Genomic DNA, 15805 nt, shown 5'->3' on the forward strand with positions numbered 1-15805 from the left:
AGTATACCTTTTTATCGCATGGGTCAATTCAAACCAAACACGTAAACACGTAATGTCTACCCAAATGAAACTATTATATAGAGGCTGGAAGGGACTTTTGGAATGGGGGGGGGGGTTATTGGGGTTGGGTATTGTTCAGAAAACAACTTAATTTAAAATCCCTCTTATTTAGTACATCCGAAGTTCTTTAACATTGTACAATGCTCCGAAAACAAATGGCGCGAACTCCTTAGAATAACAAATCCTCGACAATGACATTTTCCCGGTAATAACATTTCCCCAAAAATGACATTAACGAAAATGATATTTCCCAAAAATGATACTTCCCGATACACATATCCCAGAATATGATATTACCCTGAAAATGACATATCCCTGAATGTAGCAGGCCATTAACATAACACTATTTGGCCTAAGGTCATTCGACAGGAAGGACATTTAGTATAATTAAGAACAGCATCAGAAAAATCTTGAATAGAAAGCAAGCATTTGCTGGGTATAAAACAATGAAAATTGTTACCCTTCATCGGAATAATGGTATGCCCAGTGAAAAGCAATGATTAATGTGTTTCCTTCTGAATGGTGGATGTGATTACTTCTTTAAAAGTAGGCATTTGCCCGGAATAAGGCAATGGTGGGTGTAATCCCTTCTTTAAAAATATGCGTTTGCCCGGAATATGGCATCGATGGATGTTTTTCCTTCTTTAGAAAAAGACGTTTGCCCGGAATAAGGCTTTTCAAACCCACGATCCCTTCAGGCAATGTTTCCAAAAGCCTTCTTAGCAAATGATAAAGTATGAATAAGTAAACACAATTACCCTGTTGACCAATTAGTTTTAACATTTTCCGATTTTAAAAGAAAACTGCAAACCAAACTGGCAATTCCGAGCAAGGGCGGTTTTCTGCATAACATTTTGTATTAAATTCTTCAAGATCTGAATGAGTATCATAGTTCTTCATCGTAAGTTGTGCCGTCCAACTGCAAATCACTGTTTTTGGATGTTTCTGCATACATTTTCCCATATAAACTTCAACGAGTTTAGCACCGCCCAAACGTTGACCGATTTGGCTGAAATTTTGTCCAGAGCATCAGGGCATCAAATAGAACCGAATAACTATATAACCGAATAACCGAATAACCCATCAAAAAAAATGAAAAAAGTTTTTCCCATACTAATAGATATTGTTTTCCACATGTTCATGTGACCTTTATTATATTTCTTATTAATGCGCATATGATATATCAGTAATGTCTATTTGATTCTAGTAATGCCGTTAATAATGTTTCAATTTTTAAGGTCTACATGACTTTTCGTAGTGGAAATTAGGTGACAATTATTTTGACTGTAATATTTATTTATTTATAAATTTTCAATTCTATGTGTAGGATTAATAATTTTGAAAGACTTTATGATAAAAATATATGTGTATTGCACATATATTTTAATCGAATAGAAAAGAAATTAAATTTCAAACTCATATTATATTCGGTTTATCCAGAGATACAAATGCAAAGAAAAATATCTTCTATTTTTGATGCATACTGTATGTGCTACATATACATATATGTAGTATTGTAATATTGCATTGGTGTATTGATCTTCTGTATTTATGGATTGAGAAGCTGGTTTGTCACTGTCACAGCGAGTGCTTGCTGTGGCACAACAGATAACATTAAAGTCCTATCAGTTACTGTAGATAACATTAGTTCGAGCCAGAAGACTGATTCATTTTTTACATGTCGATAAATATTGATAAAAAGAAATCATCAACAATTTTGCTTCCAGGTAAAAATGAAAGGTATAAATTATTCCATCAGACAGGGGACAAATTTGATAATGTATTGGCATTCCACCAGAAACTATTCCCGCATTTGTGGAACACCCATTGGTTCACTTCCGCCAGCGATACGACTGGGACTGTGGCCTGTCGTGTATTCTAATGCTATTGGGGCGTAACGAAAGGCGAACTTTTCTAGCAGACTTCAAAAATATTTGCAACGATGGTGGATTCGGAGAAAGGTAGGTTCATAATATTAAACCTAAATAAGCAGTTATCGCAGTATCTGTAATTATTACAAGGCTTTCTATTCTAGTACGTGGACCATCGACCTGTGCTACATCCTCAAGGACTTTGGTTTGAAGCACAGGTACTTCACCACCACATTTGGTGCGAATCAATCGCATCTTGGGAAGGAGTACTACAAATGCTTCAATGCGGTAGGTCAAGGCCGTTCTTTATATAAATCACTTCCGATTTTGGAATACGTAAATAATAGTGCTCCCATATTAGGATGAAACGCGTGTTAATGAAAAGTTCGCCAACGCATCGTCCTGTGGCATTCCCATCGAGATTATGTCGGTATCGCACCAGTTCCTACAAGAGCATTTAGCCAACCATGGCAATATAATTCTACTTACCAATGCCTCTCTACTGTACTGTGATCTCTGTAAGAGCAATAAACTTTCCATGGAGCTGAGGTAAGTTCCTTTTTATGAGGGGTTTTACGCATATATGTATTTCTTTATGTGACTTTTAGCATAATTCATCTACATATTATTTTTCAATAGGTCATGTCTAGGATTGAAGCCTACTTACATGGGTCATTACATAATTCTATGTGGATACGACCAAAGGATACAAAAGTTCCTGTACAGAAATCCAGCATTTAAGGATAGTAAGTAAAAAAGAGATCCAAGACACATGATCTCCAGATAAGAGTTAGGGGAAGCGCGGGTAGCACAACTATTGGTGCAAAGCCATGAACAGGATAAGGTATTTTAGTGATACTTAACCGATTTTGAGAGAAAACTAGAACCGTTTTTAATTTATGAATTATGAATTTATGATTTTAGTTAAATGTATTTGAAAAATTACCAAAAAAACCCAGATTAATCCAACTAGCGTTGGTGGTGCCTTTCTCGCATTTAGTTAAGACACCAACCTTATATGGGGTTTATATGGTCCGATGTACCATTTTCTTCATAACTTTGAAACGCAATGACCGATCGTTATAAAATTCAATAGTGATCAACAAGGCTTTGTCCCCTGTCGAATGAAACTTGTTGCGAGAAAATCGGTTAAGGATTACTATACGAAAAGTTGTCTAATGTTTTTATAGCTTCTGTGCACACACATACATACACACGGACAGACAGACATGTGCTCAGCTCGTCGAGCTGAGTCGATTGGTATATAATACTATGGGTCTCAGACGCTTCTATAAAAAGTTCGTTTTCGGAGTGAAATGATAGCCTTTCGGTACAACTTAGTTGTACGAGAAAGGCAAAACCGTTTGTGCATGTTTCGATGCCATTTTGGCTTGATGAATTTTGTCTTTATTATTGTTTATATTGATAAATTGATAAATTGTTGTTCTTTGTGTTCCACACGTAATTGTTGTAAAATTTGACTATGACCATATGCGCGTTTAACTCAACTACTGGCGCATCTCACCCCGCATGGTTACAAAATAAATTTGTTGGGTGCTTTTTAACCATTTAGAAGGCAGTGGCAGCTATATTGCCACCAACTAATTATATGTTTTTCTGTTTATTAACAAGAGCTTATTATTTCCCATGTAGTGGTTATATTTGCTATCTAGTAAGACCCCAGATGAACTTGAGCCATAAAAAATTTGAAATGTCAATATGAGAATAGTTTTTTTACGAGCAGATCGTAGGTTTCGAGTGGAAGAAGGATTTTCAGTTATAGGGTAACCGTACCCTTAGTGGAGGTAGCACCAATAGTGGAGGTAGTGGGGTTTTAATGAGATTTATCATATTTATAGACTTTACGATGGTTTCAGTTGATGCGTCGTGCTTTAAATATCCTTTTAAATGCAACTTACCTTAAGATCTCGATTGAAAAACTATTGAAATCAATGATTTTCTTTAACAAAATTGACTCTCTTGTACCTATAGTGGTGCAACTGTACCAATAGTGGCAAGTCCCATAAGGAAGCAATGGATAGCACCGCTATACGAACCAAAATTAATTTGTACCGCCACTAAAGGAACAGTGTACCCATAGTGGTGCAAGCATTATTCGGTAGTTGTTGATGTTAAATGACATCTATCTCATTGTTTTAGCAAATTTATTAGTTTATCTATTGATTAAGATAATAAAGCAGTAAATTTCCCATAATTATCCATTTAAAAAAAAAATTGCTTTTGTGGATCTACTAATACCTCCACTATTGGTACCGTTACCCTAATTCGATCAAAAACGACAAAATATATTTTTTCCCGTTGGTATTAATTATTTCTGAATCTCCTGTGTTAGCATATGGCATGATTAGCGTTTTCCTGCTTGCCGGGCAGTGGCAACTATATTGTCACCAATGTTGTCCCGCTTGCTGAGCAGTGGCAATTGCCACCAATTTTTCAATGTTTCTGAACTGTTTAATGTATAACAAACATACATTTGTATAACATATATTTGAATTTAATACTATGTTCAACATTGTTGTTTTTGTTAATTTATTATTTAGATTCGTCTGCCTTATAAAGGGTTAACAGAGACCGTCTTCAGTATCTCGTACTTGACTCGACATCTATCATTAGGGACTCCAAACTTTGGTGAACTTCTGGTTGTATCTTGAAACACGATCCAGTGAAGTAATAATTTTAATTTTTTGATACTGATCAACTGCTTCTGAACGAAAAATCTCTAGACAGTGTTGTATGTAAAATGTCATTTGCATGTTATTTGACTAATTTGGATTTTTGGAAGCTCAATTCACTTCGAAATTATTGATGAACTCATAACGTTTGAATATTCTATTTGTGGCGAAAAGTGCTTTGCTCTAACAGGCTCTAACTATAACATCTGGGACTAGAGAGTGTAACTTCTCCAAAATGTCACATGTCATTTGAATGTGACAATGTTGCCTCTCACGCGTCAGAGTAGAAATGTCCTGTTGGTTGTAGATCAATGCCCAGAAGACCAATCCCCAGAATGACATTTCCCAGAACGACCAATTCTCCAGAAAGATATTCCCCAGACAGCACCATTCCTTTGAAAAAAATCCCCCAAATGACCTATTCCTCAGAAAGAATAAATCCGAATGGCCCATTTGATTTGTTTCTCAAGGCTCGCCTCTTTCGCATACGAAGGAGTATATAATTCCTTTGTTCATATTTAGTATTAAGAACTTTTTCGTAGAATTCAGTCTAATCTAGGGTTTGGTGCATTCTGGGGATTAGGACATTTTGGGAAATGTCTTTCGGGGGATGGGAGCATTATGGGGAATGGTTTTCTTGTAGTAGTGAATTCTGGGGAATCTCTTTCGGGGCAATGGGTTTCTGGGGTATAACATACAATCGTCCTGTTAGACAAAGTTGTAGACACATTCGAACGCTACAATATCGTCATACCTCATGAATTGACTAGCGTCCGAAAAGTTCTCGAAAATTTAATGAATGGTAATTCAGGCACTTAAGATCATAGGGCGTAATAGCATTGATAGATTTCTTTTCATTTGTTACACTGGGTTGAATGGGAAAAAAAAGTAATGAAGCTGGAAAACACTTTCTTACCAACCTAAATTACTTTTGAAACATTCGTTAGAAGTTGGTTAAGTTGAAGTTCATTTTGCTTTACTTTTTACTTAAATTTCATAATCACCTAATCTAAAATTATGGGATCAGTACAAAAGGCCGAACCACAGAAGGCCGAAAATGTTCTAGCTTACCACAAAAGGCCGAAACCACGAACGGCCGAATGATACAAAATGCCGAATCATTACGAAAGTTTCAATCTTTCAACCAAGAAAACTTGAAACACTCAAAAATTAACGTTTACTTTTATTATGCTGCCCCATAAGAAAAACTTGTTCACGTGTTTTGCAACTACTAGCAGCGATCTAATCAATCTTATTCAGTTGAGGTATTTAACGTCAGTTCATTGTCGAAGTTCAATCTTTCAATTGAAAGTTGTATGACGGTGTTTACAGAGTCAATTTGATTGAACCCTTATATATTGCATAATAAATCAATCTTCATTGCAGTAATGAAAGGATGAACATAACTGAGCACGGTATACATATAAATATTAGCACTTTAAAAAAACGGAGTAATCAAAGAGGTGTCTTTTTTCTTTCTTTGCTGTAGTAAACTAGTCATCATCAGTTAGTAGTATTGGGAAAAGTCAAATTCCCAAATCTAATGCAAGAGCCCGAGTTATATTCCACCGAATTCATGGTTCACAGAATCAAATCGCCGATTCGATTTGCTTCAATATAGGAGTTGTGCGCTTCATGACACATGGTTGTGCCAATGATGCGCACTACTCACGATCTAATTGCGACATCAGAAGCTAAACAAAATCGACTTTCCAATTATTATATTATTCGGCCTTTTGTGGTTTCGGCCTTATGTGCATTCTCCCTTTTTTGCTTTCGGCCTTTTGTAATTCGATCATTCGTGATTCGGCCTTTCATAGTAGACCCAAAATTATTCTTATTGAAAAATTTGATAACACCCTGCTTATATATGCACAATAGTTTACCCACACTAATAACTGGATGAGATTTAAAGAAAATATAATCGATAGGCGATAGATAGATTTAAAGAAAATATATAGGATAGGGCCCTCCTTAGCCGTGCGGTAAGATGCGCGACTACAAAGCAAGACCATGCTGAGGGTGGCTGGGTTCGATTCCCGGTGCCGGTCTAGACAATTTTCGGATTGGAAATTGACTCGACTTCCCTGGGCATAAAAGTATCATCGTGTTAGCCTCATGATATACGAATGCAGAAATGGTAACTTGGCTTAGAAACCTCGCAGTTAATAACTGTGGAAGTGCTTAATGAACACTAAGCTGCGAGGCGGCAATGTCCCAGTGGGGGATGTAATGTCAATGAAGAAGAAGAAGAAGATAATCGATAGAAGTAAACTTAGACAATTTGTCGGTTTGGGGTAATACTGCCAACTGTGATAGAGACAAGATTTTAAGGCAATGAGTAAAATCCAAATCCTGAATGCACCCAGTGCTTACAAAAGAACCAGAATAATTTGAGTTTAAAGTAGAGGTGATTTCAAATAACGGATATAAGTTGTCCAATTAGTTTCAGTTAAAATTATGACCAGTAACCGCAAAATCTTCAAAACGACAATTTTGGAAGTAACATCATTCGTGCATCGTCTCTTGAAAAGCCAAATTGATGTTGATTTGTTAAATTCAAAACATTTTTTCTAATATTTTATGGACCTCATTCGTCTTGCTCCGAGGGGATGAAAAATTCGTCTCGTACAGTAAATTAACGCCTCGAAAAACACATTTTTAAACCAATTTATTGGATTTTTAGACTTTAATAATCCGTACTTTTATAGGGAAGACCCATGGCTAAGAGACAAATCTGCAATATGCGGAGGATTTTTAGTGTGCCATAAGAGCCAGAGCTTAAGGTGGCGATCTTGCCCCGCTTTCCCCTACTTTCTCTATAGTATATATGTTTCTTTTGATTGCTGTCATTAAAAAAAATCACCAAATAATTCAATTTTTTGTTTTTTTGCAGAGGTTTGCTTCATGTCGTTCGATTCGATAGACAAAGCACGGAAAGCCAGCGGAACTGACGAAGATATCATTTTTCTATATGATAAACAATTGTGATACAAATAGCACGCTTGATTTTATAATGTAGTATATTAAGTGCATTTAAGCCGTTATGACCCAGCATAGTAAGGATTAAAAAATATAGACATTATAGATCCCATAGATGAGCGGAAACACGATTGAGTTCGATTTATAGTGTTTTTTCGTTTTTTTTTTACAGTGTACTACACGATTCTGACGTCACACGCTCTACAGTGATCGTTCGCTATTGTCTATACGAGTCATCGCTGGAATGTCGCTGGACCGTCGCGTCGCTCAACGCGCGAGCGCTTTCCAGTTTGGTGCTGCAGCGACGCATTGAATTTACCTGCGTCGCTGGAGCACTTACTGGAAAGGGTCGCCAGCGACCAGCGACGTTTCAGTCGAGCGACGTAGTTGGGACAAGCTCATACATGTTCTTGATTTCATCTGCATCGACGATAATTGGGGCACGTTCTGACAAGCGTCAATGTTGTTTACTTTTCGAATTGAACAAAAAAAAATTTAACGCGCCAGAAAATATCGATCTCGCCAAACACGGAAACAAAACTCGTTTTTGACATCACATTCTGACGTCTAGCTGCTTTTTAATTGGGTTTCGCCCCAATTAGCGAACCCCCAACTAAAAAGCGCCCAAAAGCTCCAATTAGCGAACGTTCACTGTATTGCTTAAATTGCAATCGTGAATTCATGCTCGTTTGGTCACACTAACTGACAGTTCTTATGGCTACACTCGCCTTCGACTCAGCTCGTTTATGGAATCTATAGTGTCTATAGTAAGGAACGGACGAATGAGTAACAAATTTTGAAATATACCTATACTGTTGTGAATCGCATATCTGTCATATCTTTGCTGGGTGTCCCATTCATATGGGACAAATATGCGATTCAGTACAGTATATTAAACATATCGGCCCGATGCTCACGTAGCGGTTTTGCACTTGAAAGTAATACCGCCTGAAGCAGCTTGAACCACCCTCTATACCCATCGAAGCGGTTTGGAACTTGCATACATGCAATTGCGGTCGCAAGTGCCCTGCATCGAATGGAATCATAGGGCCGATGCAAACGTAACGGTTTTTCTAGCACCGTGCACGTCTCGTCTACTACAATATTCATAACTTTATAGGACAGGAAAAGGGCATAAATTTGAAAAAAAAAATTGAATACTAAGAAGATTGGAAAGTAGTTTAAATTCAAAAGCAGAAAAGTTTACATCATCGTGTACATGTTTTGTCGTCTATAGTCTATATTGTTTTAGATAGCGCTTCCATTTATTTAAATCTAGGTCATAACGGCTAACAAGGATTTCGGATTCCGTCTAAAGCATTAAACAATTCAGCTTCTCTCCATTCATCACAATTAGTTTATATTTTTTAATATCGCAATAAACAAAGTTTAGCCCTACAAGTAAATTTCTAATTATTTATTTTGTACATTTTAATAATAACTTTAAGTTAAAATAAACCTTGTGTGTACCAAATTTTATTTAGTAGTAATTTGTCAGAAAGGGGTGTCCAACGGACCAACGTAATGTACTGAACGTAAAAAATGGCTAAAAGGTCTTTTTTTTGCCAAGGAGGGACATTTTTTGGCTTGCAATAAGTTTCAAATCGTAATTTTGATAATATTGATCACGATTATGGTCATTCATTACCATCACACACTCACACACACACACGTGTTTGTTTTGAAACTATGATTATTTTCTATCTGGATTACAATTCACTGTCAATGATAAATATTACGGAGTTTGATCGTTCGACAAAGGGTGTAACATACATAGTATTACGTAAGGATTGATCGGAATATGATATAGGAGCTAGATGATTCGTGTTGTTCATAAGTAATTCCACAATAATCAGTATATCTATACTCACACAGAACTCACTTAGATGTACTATCACGTGCATCGGTTACGATGCGCAGGGGGCGGCATCCAACACCTCACTTACCCTCAAACGATTGCTCTTCGACCTTCTCCGAGTCACTGGCCAAATCCCTGGTCAAGTGTTCAACGCAATTTTTGGGAATAAGCGTACCGACAATTTTGCTGCCCTCTTTTGTCTTCAAACGAATAACTTGCATGCGATTTTGGCTGCCAGCCCGTGCGGCCAGATTGTTTTCCACTCTCGCCCAAACGGACAGCACGGAACCGGATAGAACATAGTACGTTCTCCTTCGCAAGCCAATCTAAAAATAATTAAAAAAAAAGCTTAGATCATACCTCCGGTAGTAGACGTGCATTATAAAATTTATTAATTTAAGAGGTCAATCAAGAGCAAATCAGGGGGATAGACAAATATATTCATTCAAGTTGTTTTGATTTTGGTTTTATCTGCTAGGGGGCCGTACACTTATTACGTAAGCATTTTTTCTGGGATTTTCGAATCCCCCTCCCCCTGTAAGATTTTTTACATACAAATGATTTTTTATGTATTTTTATGGTGCGTTAGAATACGACAGACCCCCTCTGAAAAAAAGTGATTTCGGAAATCCGTGTGAAAAAAGAATCGGGTGTAAATTTGTTCTGTGGTACCTATAACATTTGCTCACTACCGCCATCTGGTTCGCGGCTTGCTCAACTTAGTGGAAACAACAGATGTCGTTAGTGTTTGTAGGGCGATGAATTTGATGAGTTAATGTTCAATGTGTTATGTCTGTTTGTCTGTGCTTCTAGTACATATACAAAATATATACATCAGCCAAATCTATTTCTTGCGGAAACAAACAAAAACGTGACAGCGCGCATGGCTTGCTCCGATCCCAACTCGAGCAAAAGAAACGTGTTATTTCGAAAATCCGTGTGAAAAAAGAATCGGGTGTACCGTGCTGTGCCCTTATTCCGTTCACCTAAGACAATGCGCTATGTCCAAAAGCTCTAAAAAATAGCCGTTTAGTATTTTGAAGCTGCAATTTCGCTACATAGTGTCATTTTCTATATACAATTGAAATATGTTGGGGTGCATTCATAGACTTATGCTCCACTAGTGAAAACAAAATTGACCACTTATGTGGTCCTAATTCCAATCATCTAAAATGGCATTGTTCCTAATTCCGTTCATTCGTGTTCCTAATTCCAATCACCCGAAAAACATTTGATTTCTTGGAGATGCTAATACCAGGCATCATTTTTTTCACAAATCCATCTTTTCATTTATTATAATATTGCAAATAAAAAGCTTAAAATGTAATTTCCTTCCAAATTTAAAATACAATGAATTATATTTCCTTAGTATAGCCAAGTTGACTGTTTTTTAGTTTGTTTCACTTACCATTTGAGATATATTCAACATGCACATTGATGCTAGCTGCCCAGTTCCATTAGGTACCACAGAAAAGGACAAATAGGATTCCTTATCGGAGTTTTACACCTTATCCTCAACGTAATTTTGATTAGAGCCTGGATACTAGGCCTTTAATTCTGACCTGAAACTTCCAAAACAATGTCTCTGTTTGTTTGGAATTGTTCGTACCACTGTTTCGTTCAAATTGAATATTCTCTAAAGTTCCGGTTCTTTAATGTACCGGATGACCCTACTTTTACGAAGTATTCACGGATTTCGGTAAAACAAAATCTTATTTGCAGCTCAGCGAGGGTAGTGTTTTTTTATAGAAATTCGCCAAGAAATTGCCGGATAAAGCTTGTAAACAAGAACGCCACAATTATGGATTGTGCTGTTTAAAACTGTCCGTATTCTCCGGAAACCCTTTCTTAACATTGTCCAGCATTCACTTTATAAATCCTCATAAAGTCATAACTGAAAAAAAATTATTTTCCCGGCACGAGTTGAAAAAGGTCCCATAATTTTTTCGAGTGGAGTCGTTAACGGAATTCCTTTCGGTCTGTCTGCTTGCGGGATAGAATTTCAAATATTCACCATTCATATGGCTTCATGTACGATGTACCTTTTCTTGCTCATTGATTATATTCTCAAACACGGAATTTTCGGAATCCATCCTCCAAACCCAATGAACGGAATAAGGAACGAGTAGATTTAGATGTACCCTTATTCCGGTCAAGATATTATCACTTTTCAGCATTTTCTATCGGGAAAATACAGGCAACAATTTGGTAATACGCTATAATGTTACCTGTTTTGTCTTGTTATGCTGCAGTGTTTGAAATCCAGGGAAAATTTTCACTTAAAAATGATTAAATTTTTTTCAGACGTTCTTAGCAAGTGGGTTAATGAAAACAGTCAAAATGGCGCTCGTAGTGACGACCAACAAATTTTGTTTAAATTTTCACTATTAATCGCTAAAAATGACGCTGGTTTTCATTTCATTTCATGCATACATAACCATAGAAAAGTACAAGGATATTTTTCTGTTGTTTTTAGACAAAAACTCTTTATTATTTATCATTTTGTCTTGCGTGAACGGAATTAGGCGCTGATTGGAATAAGGGCACAGCACGGTAAATTTGTTCTGTGGTACTGTACCTATAACATTTGTCGTCGAAATACTACACTGCGAAGCCCAATGAACTTCGTCCAATCCAATTTTAAACTAACCTCGCAATCCTGACCCATGGTTACGTATCGGCACATCCCTTTCCAGTAGCTGTGCGAACACGTATTGACCGAAGCGTCAAACTGTCGCGTCCAGTGCGGCTCGGCTTCGTCGCTGAGAATCTTTTTGTATTTTTTCTCCAGCTCATCGAGGGATTCGTGCTTAACCTGCAAACCGGTGTTCGGCCGGTAGATCTGGAACATTATTTCCTTTTTACTTCTCGGTTCCGTTTTCTTTTTGTTCGCGTTCGGTGCCAAATCAATTTCAACAGCCAGAACAGCGGCATGCTTTCCATTTCGTGCCTGTCTGGACAAATAGAAACCTTCCTTCTCTCCTCCGAGATCTGCCCATCTGAAAAAATAGGTGATTTATCAGTGATGAATGGTTTATTCAACCAAGGTATCTGAATCCGCGGTCTAATTTCTGTCATAAATTAAAACTAATTGATCAAAATATTGTTTTATAGATCTACTGCTCTACATTTACCACTACCTCTTGAGGTTACGGGTGGATAAACTTAACGAATACTGGAAGGCGGTAATAAATATCCTAACTGTGCAATACGATGCCTGTACAGAAAGCGAGCATTAAAGCCTCAATATAACTCACTTATCAATAGCTTCCTGCCAAATCATTCCACGTTCGACTTGTACCATATGCAACTCCGTTGGTGCAACTCCAGTCGAGTGCTTCCTGATGAACTTGGTGATCTTAATTCGTGTAACATTTTCGCCAGCTGCCCCAAGATCTAAAAAAAACAAATGAACAATAATGATGGATGGGCTTAAATAACACAATAGAAACTGATCAAGCTTACCTAAAATACCCAAATCGAAACGTCCCCGTTTCTTGGCCTGATCAATAATTGCCGCCAAAGTGTCCGTGAAGTACTTGAACAGTCTATTTTGTAGCTCTACCGGCATACCCAGTATTCTATTTAGGAACTTTGAAATGTTATTGTAGTCTTTGTCCAAACTCAACACGCCTGGCATATGTTCACTGTTGACAATTAAACCAACGCCCACCAGTGCTCCGGCGATATCTTTAAAGAAATCGCCCTTGTAATCGCTAGGTGGGGGAACCAACGGTTGCTCATAACCCATAATGGTCTTCATCACAGACTCGAGGGCAGATCGGCCGTACTTGTTGTCAATGTTGAATTGTGACAAGTCCCGGGTTTCTGTGGCCCTTCGATCACCATGAGTTAGTGCACCTAGAGATTCAAGACGCTTGGCTACCGTTGAGGCAAAACGTCGCTCACCAGCAAGATCAGATATAAGGAACATATATTCTGGGGCATTGACCTGGTTGGAACGATGCGTTCGACCAAACTGCTGAATCGCCCGATCTGCCGACCATGGAAGTTCAAGTGTGATATGTACGCGCCGTCGCTGATTTCTTACACGGCGATCACTTTGAAGCGAAATACCACTCGATGCTGCCTCCGATATGATCGCGACATCTTTTTCTCCGTCCATGAAGCGCTGCTTTTCTGTTATGTTCAGAGTTTCTAGTGGAACATCTTGCTCCGATCGCGACTCATACTGCACGCCGTCATCGGTTTGAACCACTCGCCCTTTTCGACCGGTCATCTCAGCTACGTTCTCAGGACCTCCCAACTCGTCAATCAACTGATCGAGCGTATTCGCTGGAAGTCGATCCCCAAGCCGTTCAATCTTTGCCAGTAGCTCATCCTTCATTTGACAAGCTCGCTCGATGGCGTCCTTGGGCGGTGGTCCAAGCTGAATAGAAATACCATTACTGGCCTTAAACAGCACCGGTTTTGTTTCAGTCTGCTTTTTCGATAGATGAGCTTGAATTTTATCTTGCGTCGAGACCGGCTTCTTCTTCGGGCTCTTCGGCTTCTTTGGTTTGGTTTTGGTGGCTTTACCTACCCACGGGTCGTCATCGCTGTCGGAGCCCGCAAATCCGAATGGGTTGTAATCATCGCTTTGGGCGCTATCGGAATCGTGGTTACTTTCTTCACGATCGCTTTCCGATGCCTTCCCGTCCGAGTCGGAATCGCTGTTGGAATCGCTGCCCGACGAATTTCTCCGAGCTTTCTTCTGTTTAGGAGGACTTTCGTTTTTCGTAAGCAAGTGTTTGCGCTTACTATCAGCGCTCGCCGATGGTTTTGAGTCTATTTCTTCTAGTAGGCTTTCAAGCTGAGTCTTTTTTGGACCTTCCAATCCTAGTAGCCGATTGATGCGACTCCGGTCGGGCGCAGGAAAATGTTTCTCCACTAATGATTGAAAAACACCCCTGAAAGATTGTAAAAATTTATGTAACGTGTATCATTTCTAAACGTTGTGACATTATGTTTGTAATCGTATTAACTACCATAAACCTGGTCTATTAGACCAGACCACAAGACTGGCCCGGCCCTATAAACAAACAAAAAATGTCGAAAAAAATACTACGGCCCCAGTATTTTGTCTTCAGGTTAGAAAACTATACTCTAAAAATTTCAGTGATACGACTAAACGCTATCACCTCGAGAAGGCGCTCATATGTGATGCTACTCCCCAGCAAATATTGGGAGCTTATTCAACCAAAAATAATCTTCTTCATCTAAAAAACTAGCTTATTCAGCTAAAATTGTTTGTTGGGTCATGTTCTGAGCGGTGGTTATTTTTACTGACCGCTATAATAATCAACGAATCATAATTGAAACTTACATCCCCGTGGAATTATGTCCTTGAAGAAAAAGGTATCGGAATATTATAATGGAAGATCCAATAATTACGTCACACAAAAAAAATGGCCGTCTTCAAATCCCCCTCCCCCTATGTCACACTTTCTGTAAGCATCTGATTTTTTATGGATTGTCACACTTAAGGCAAAACCCTGTTAGCGTTACGTAATTTATGGATGTTTCCTAAAGAGTTTTGAGCACTGTTAAACAAAACCACCTGCTATGTTTTAAGCCTGCGTTACCTGCATCAAGCCATTACTGAAGTTTCTGAGCATATTTTAATATACCTGAACAACTCAACGTTGAAGAAGTCAGAAAGGCTTGAGAAGGAATTAAAAAAAGAATAATTTTCCGAATTACAACAGACCATCGATTTTATAAGGTCCATCAGGTTCCAGATTTTATAGAATTGCGACGCAGTTTTGGACAACCTCTAAAGTACGCCCCACAAAAGAGTCATACGAGGTCGTTAAAAAATGTCACAGATTTTAGGGTGGAGGGGATCTGAGATTTTGTGACAGTGCATATTATACAAGGTATACAAAAAAGCGTGCCAAAGGGGGAAGGTGGTTTTAGAAATCTCAAAAAGTAGTGGACGTCATATTTGAATCGCCCCTACTGGGAAGTTTGATGAGGCTCCACCCACTAAAGTGGAGAGTGGAGGATCGGTCCTAGTAACCAAAAGTCCATTCAGCTCAGTCAAGCTAATTAAGCGAAGAACGTTCTTTCAAATGAAGTTTTGGTTTCTTGGGGGTGGTTTCTGCAAGCAACAATCAAGTCTCCCCGGTGATGATAGGCGATAGTCCGGCTACCAACACGCTCGGCGGGCCACTACCCGGAATGCACGAGGGCACTTCTGCAACAGAACCGTCTGGCGCTAAGACAGGCTGATCGAGTCGATCGAGATCGAGACAATACCAGAAAAAGAAACGTTGATCAGGCAGGTGACTGGATAGATTCGTCGTAATTTTACAAGGGCTTATTCTGCCATGTTTCAT

General features: G+C 38.4%; 2 protein-coding genes across 5 annotated transcripts in view; one reads left to right on the forward strand and one right to left on the reverse strand.

Moving 5' to 3' along the window:
- The first annotated feature begins 1625 nt into the window (after positions 1-1625).
- Positions 1626-9064, forward strand: LOC134219653 (protein GUCD1). 2 transcript variants are annotated; one of them, XM_062698457.1, is made up of 6 exons: positions 1626-1787; positions 1859-2021; positions 2096-2219; positions 2293-2480; positions 2571-2677; positions 7521-9064. In XM_062698457.1, the coding sequence occupies exons 1-6, from the start codon at positions 1739-1741 to the stop codon at positions 7613-7615; spliced, it is 726 nt and encodes a 241-aa protein (XP_062554441.1). In that variant the 5' UTR covers positions 1626-1738; the 3' UTR covers positions 7616-9064. The 2 variants fall into 2 exon arrangements, with proteins under 2 accessions (XP_062554441.1, XP_062554442.1); XM_062698458.1 differs by having other exon boundaries at positions 1646-1800.
- LOC134219652 (protein strawberry notch) overlaps positions 8941-15805 on the reverse strand; it is a 51115-nt gene continuing 44250 nt past the window's right edge. For all 3 annotated transcript variants that reach the window (XM_062698454.1, XM_062698453.1, XM_062698456.1), the window contains 4 exons: positions 12930-14374; positions 12722-12860; positions 12115-12463; positions 8941-9790 (listed from right to left, as the gene is read on the reverse strand). In XM_062698454.1, the coding sequence (XP_062554438.1) occupies positions 9545-9790; positions 12115-12463; positions 12722-12860; positions 12930-14374 (2179 nt within the window). In that variant the 3' untranslated portion in view covers positions 8941-9544. The remainder of the gene's footprint in view (positions 9791-12114; positions 12464-12721; positions 12861-12929; positions 14375-15805) is intronic.

The sequence above is a fragment of the Armigeres subalbatus genome, chromosome 3 (assembly GCF_024139115.2).
Source record: "Armigeres subalbatus isolate Guangzhou_Male chromosome 3, GZ_Asu_2, whole genome shotgun sequence".
Classification (NCBI taxonomy): Eukaryota; Metazoa; Arthropoda; class Insecta; order Diptera; family Culicidae; genus Armigeres; species Armigeres subalbatus.

Coding starts and splice junctions, on each gene's coding strand:
- LOC134219653 (XM_062698457.1), top strand. CDS start 1,739: ATGTCGATAAATATTGATAAAAAGAAATCATCAACAATTTTGCTTCCA. Junction 1,788..1,858: donor ATCAACAATTTTGCTTCCAG/GTAAAAATGAAA, acceptor GCATTCCACCAG/AAACTATTCCCGCATTTGTG. Junction 2,678..7,520: donor AAATCCAGCATTTAAGGATA/GTAAGTAAAAAA, acceptor GTTTTTTTGCAG/AGGTTTGCTTCATGTCGTTC.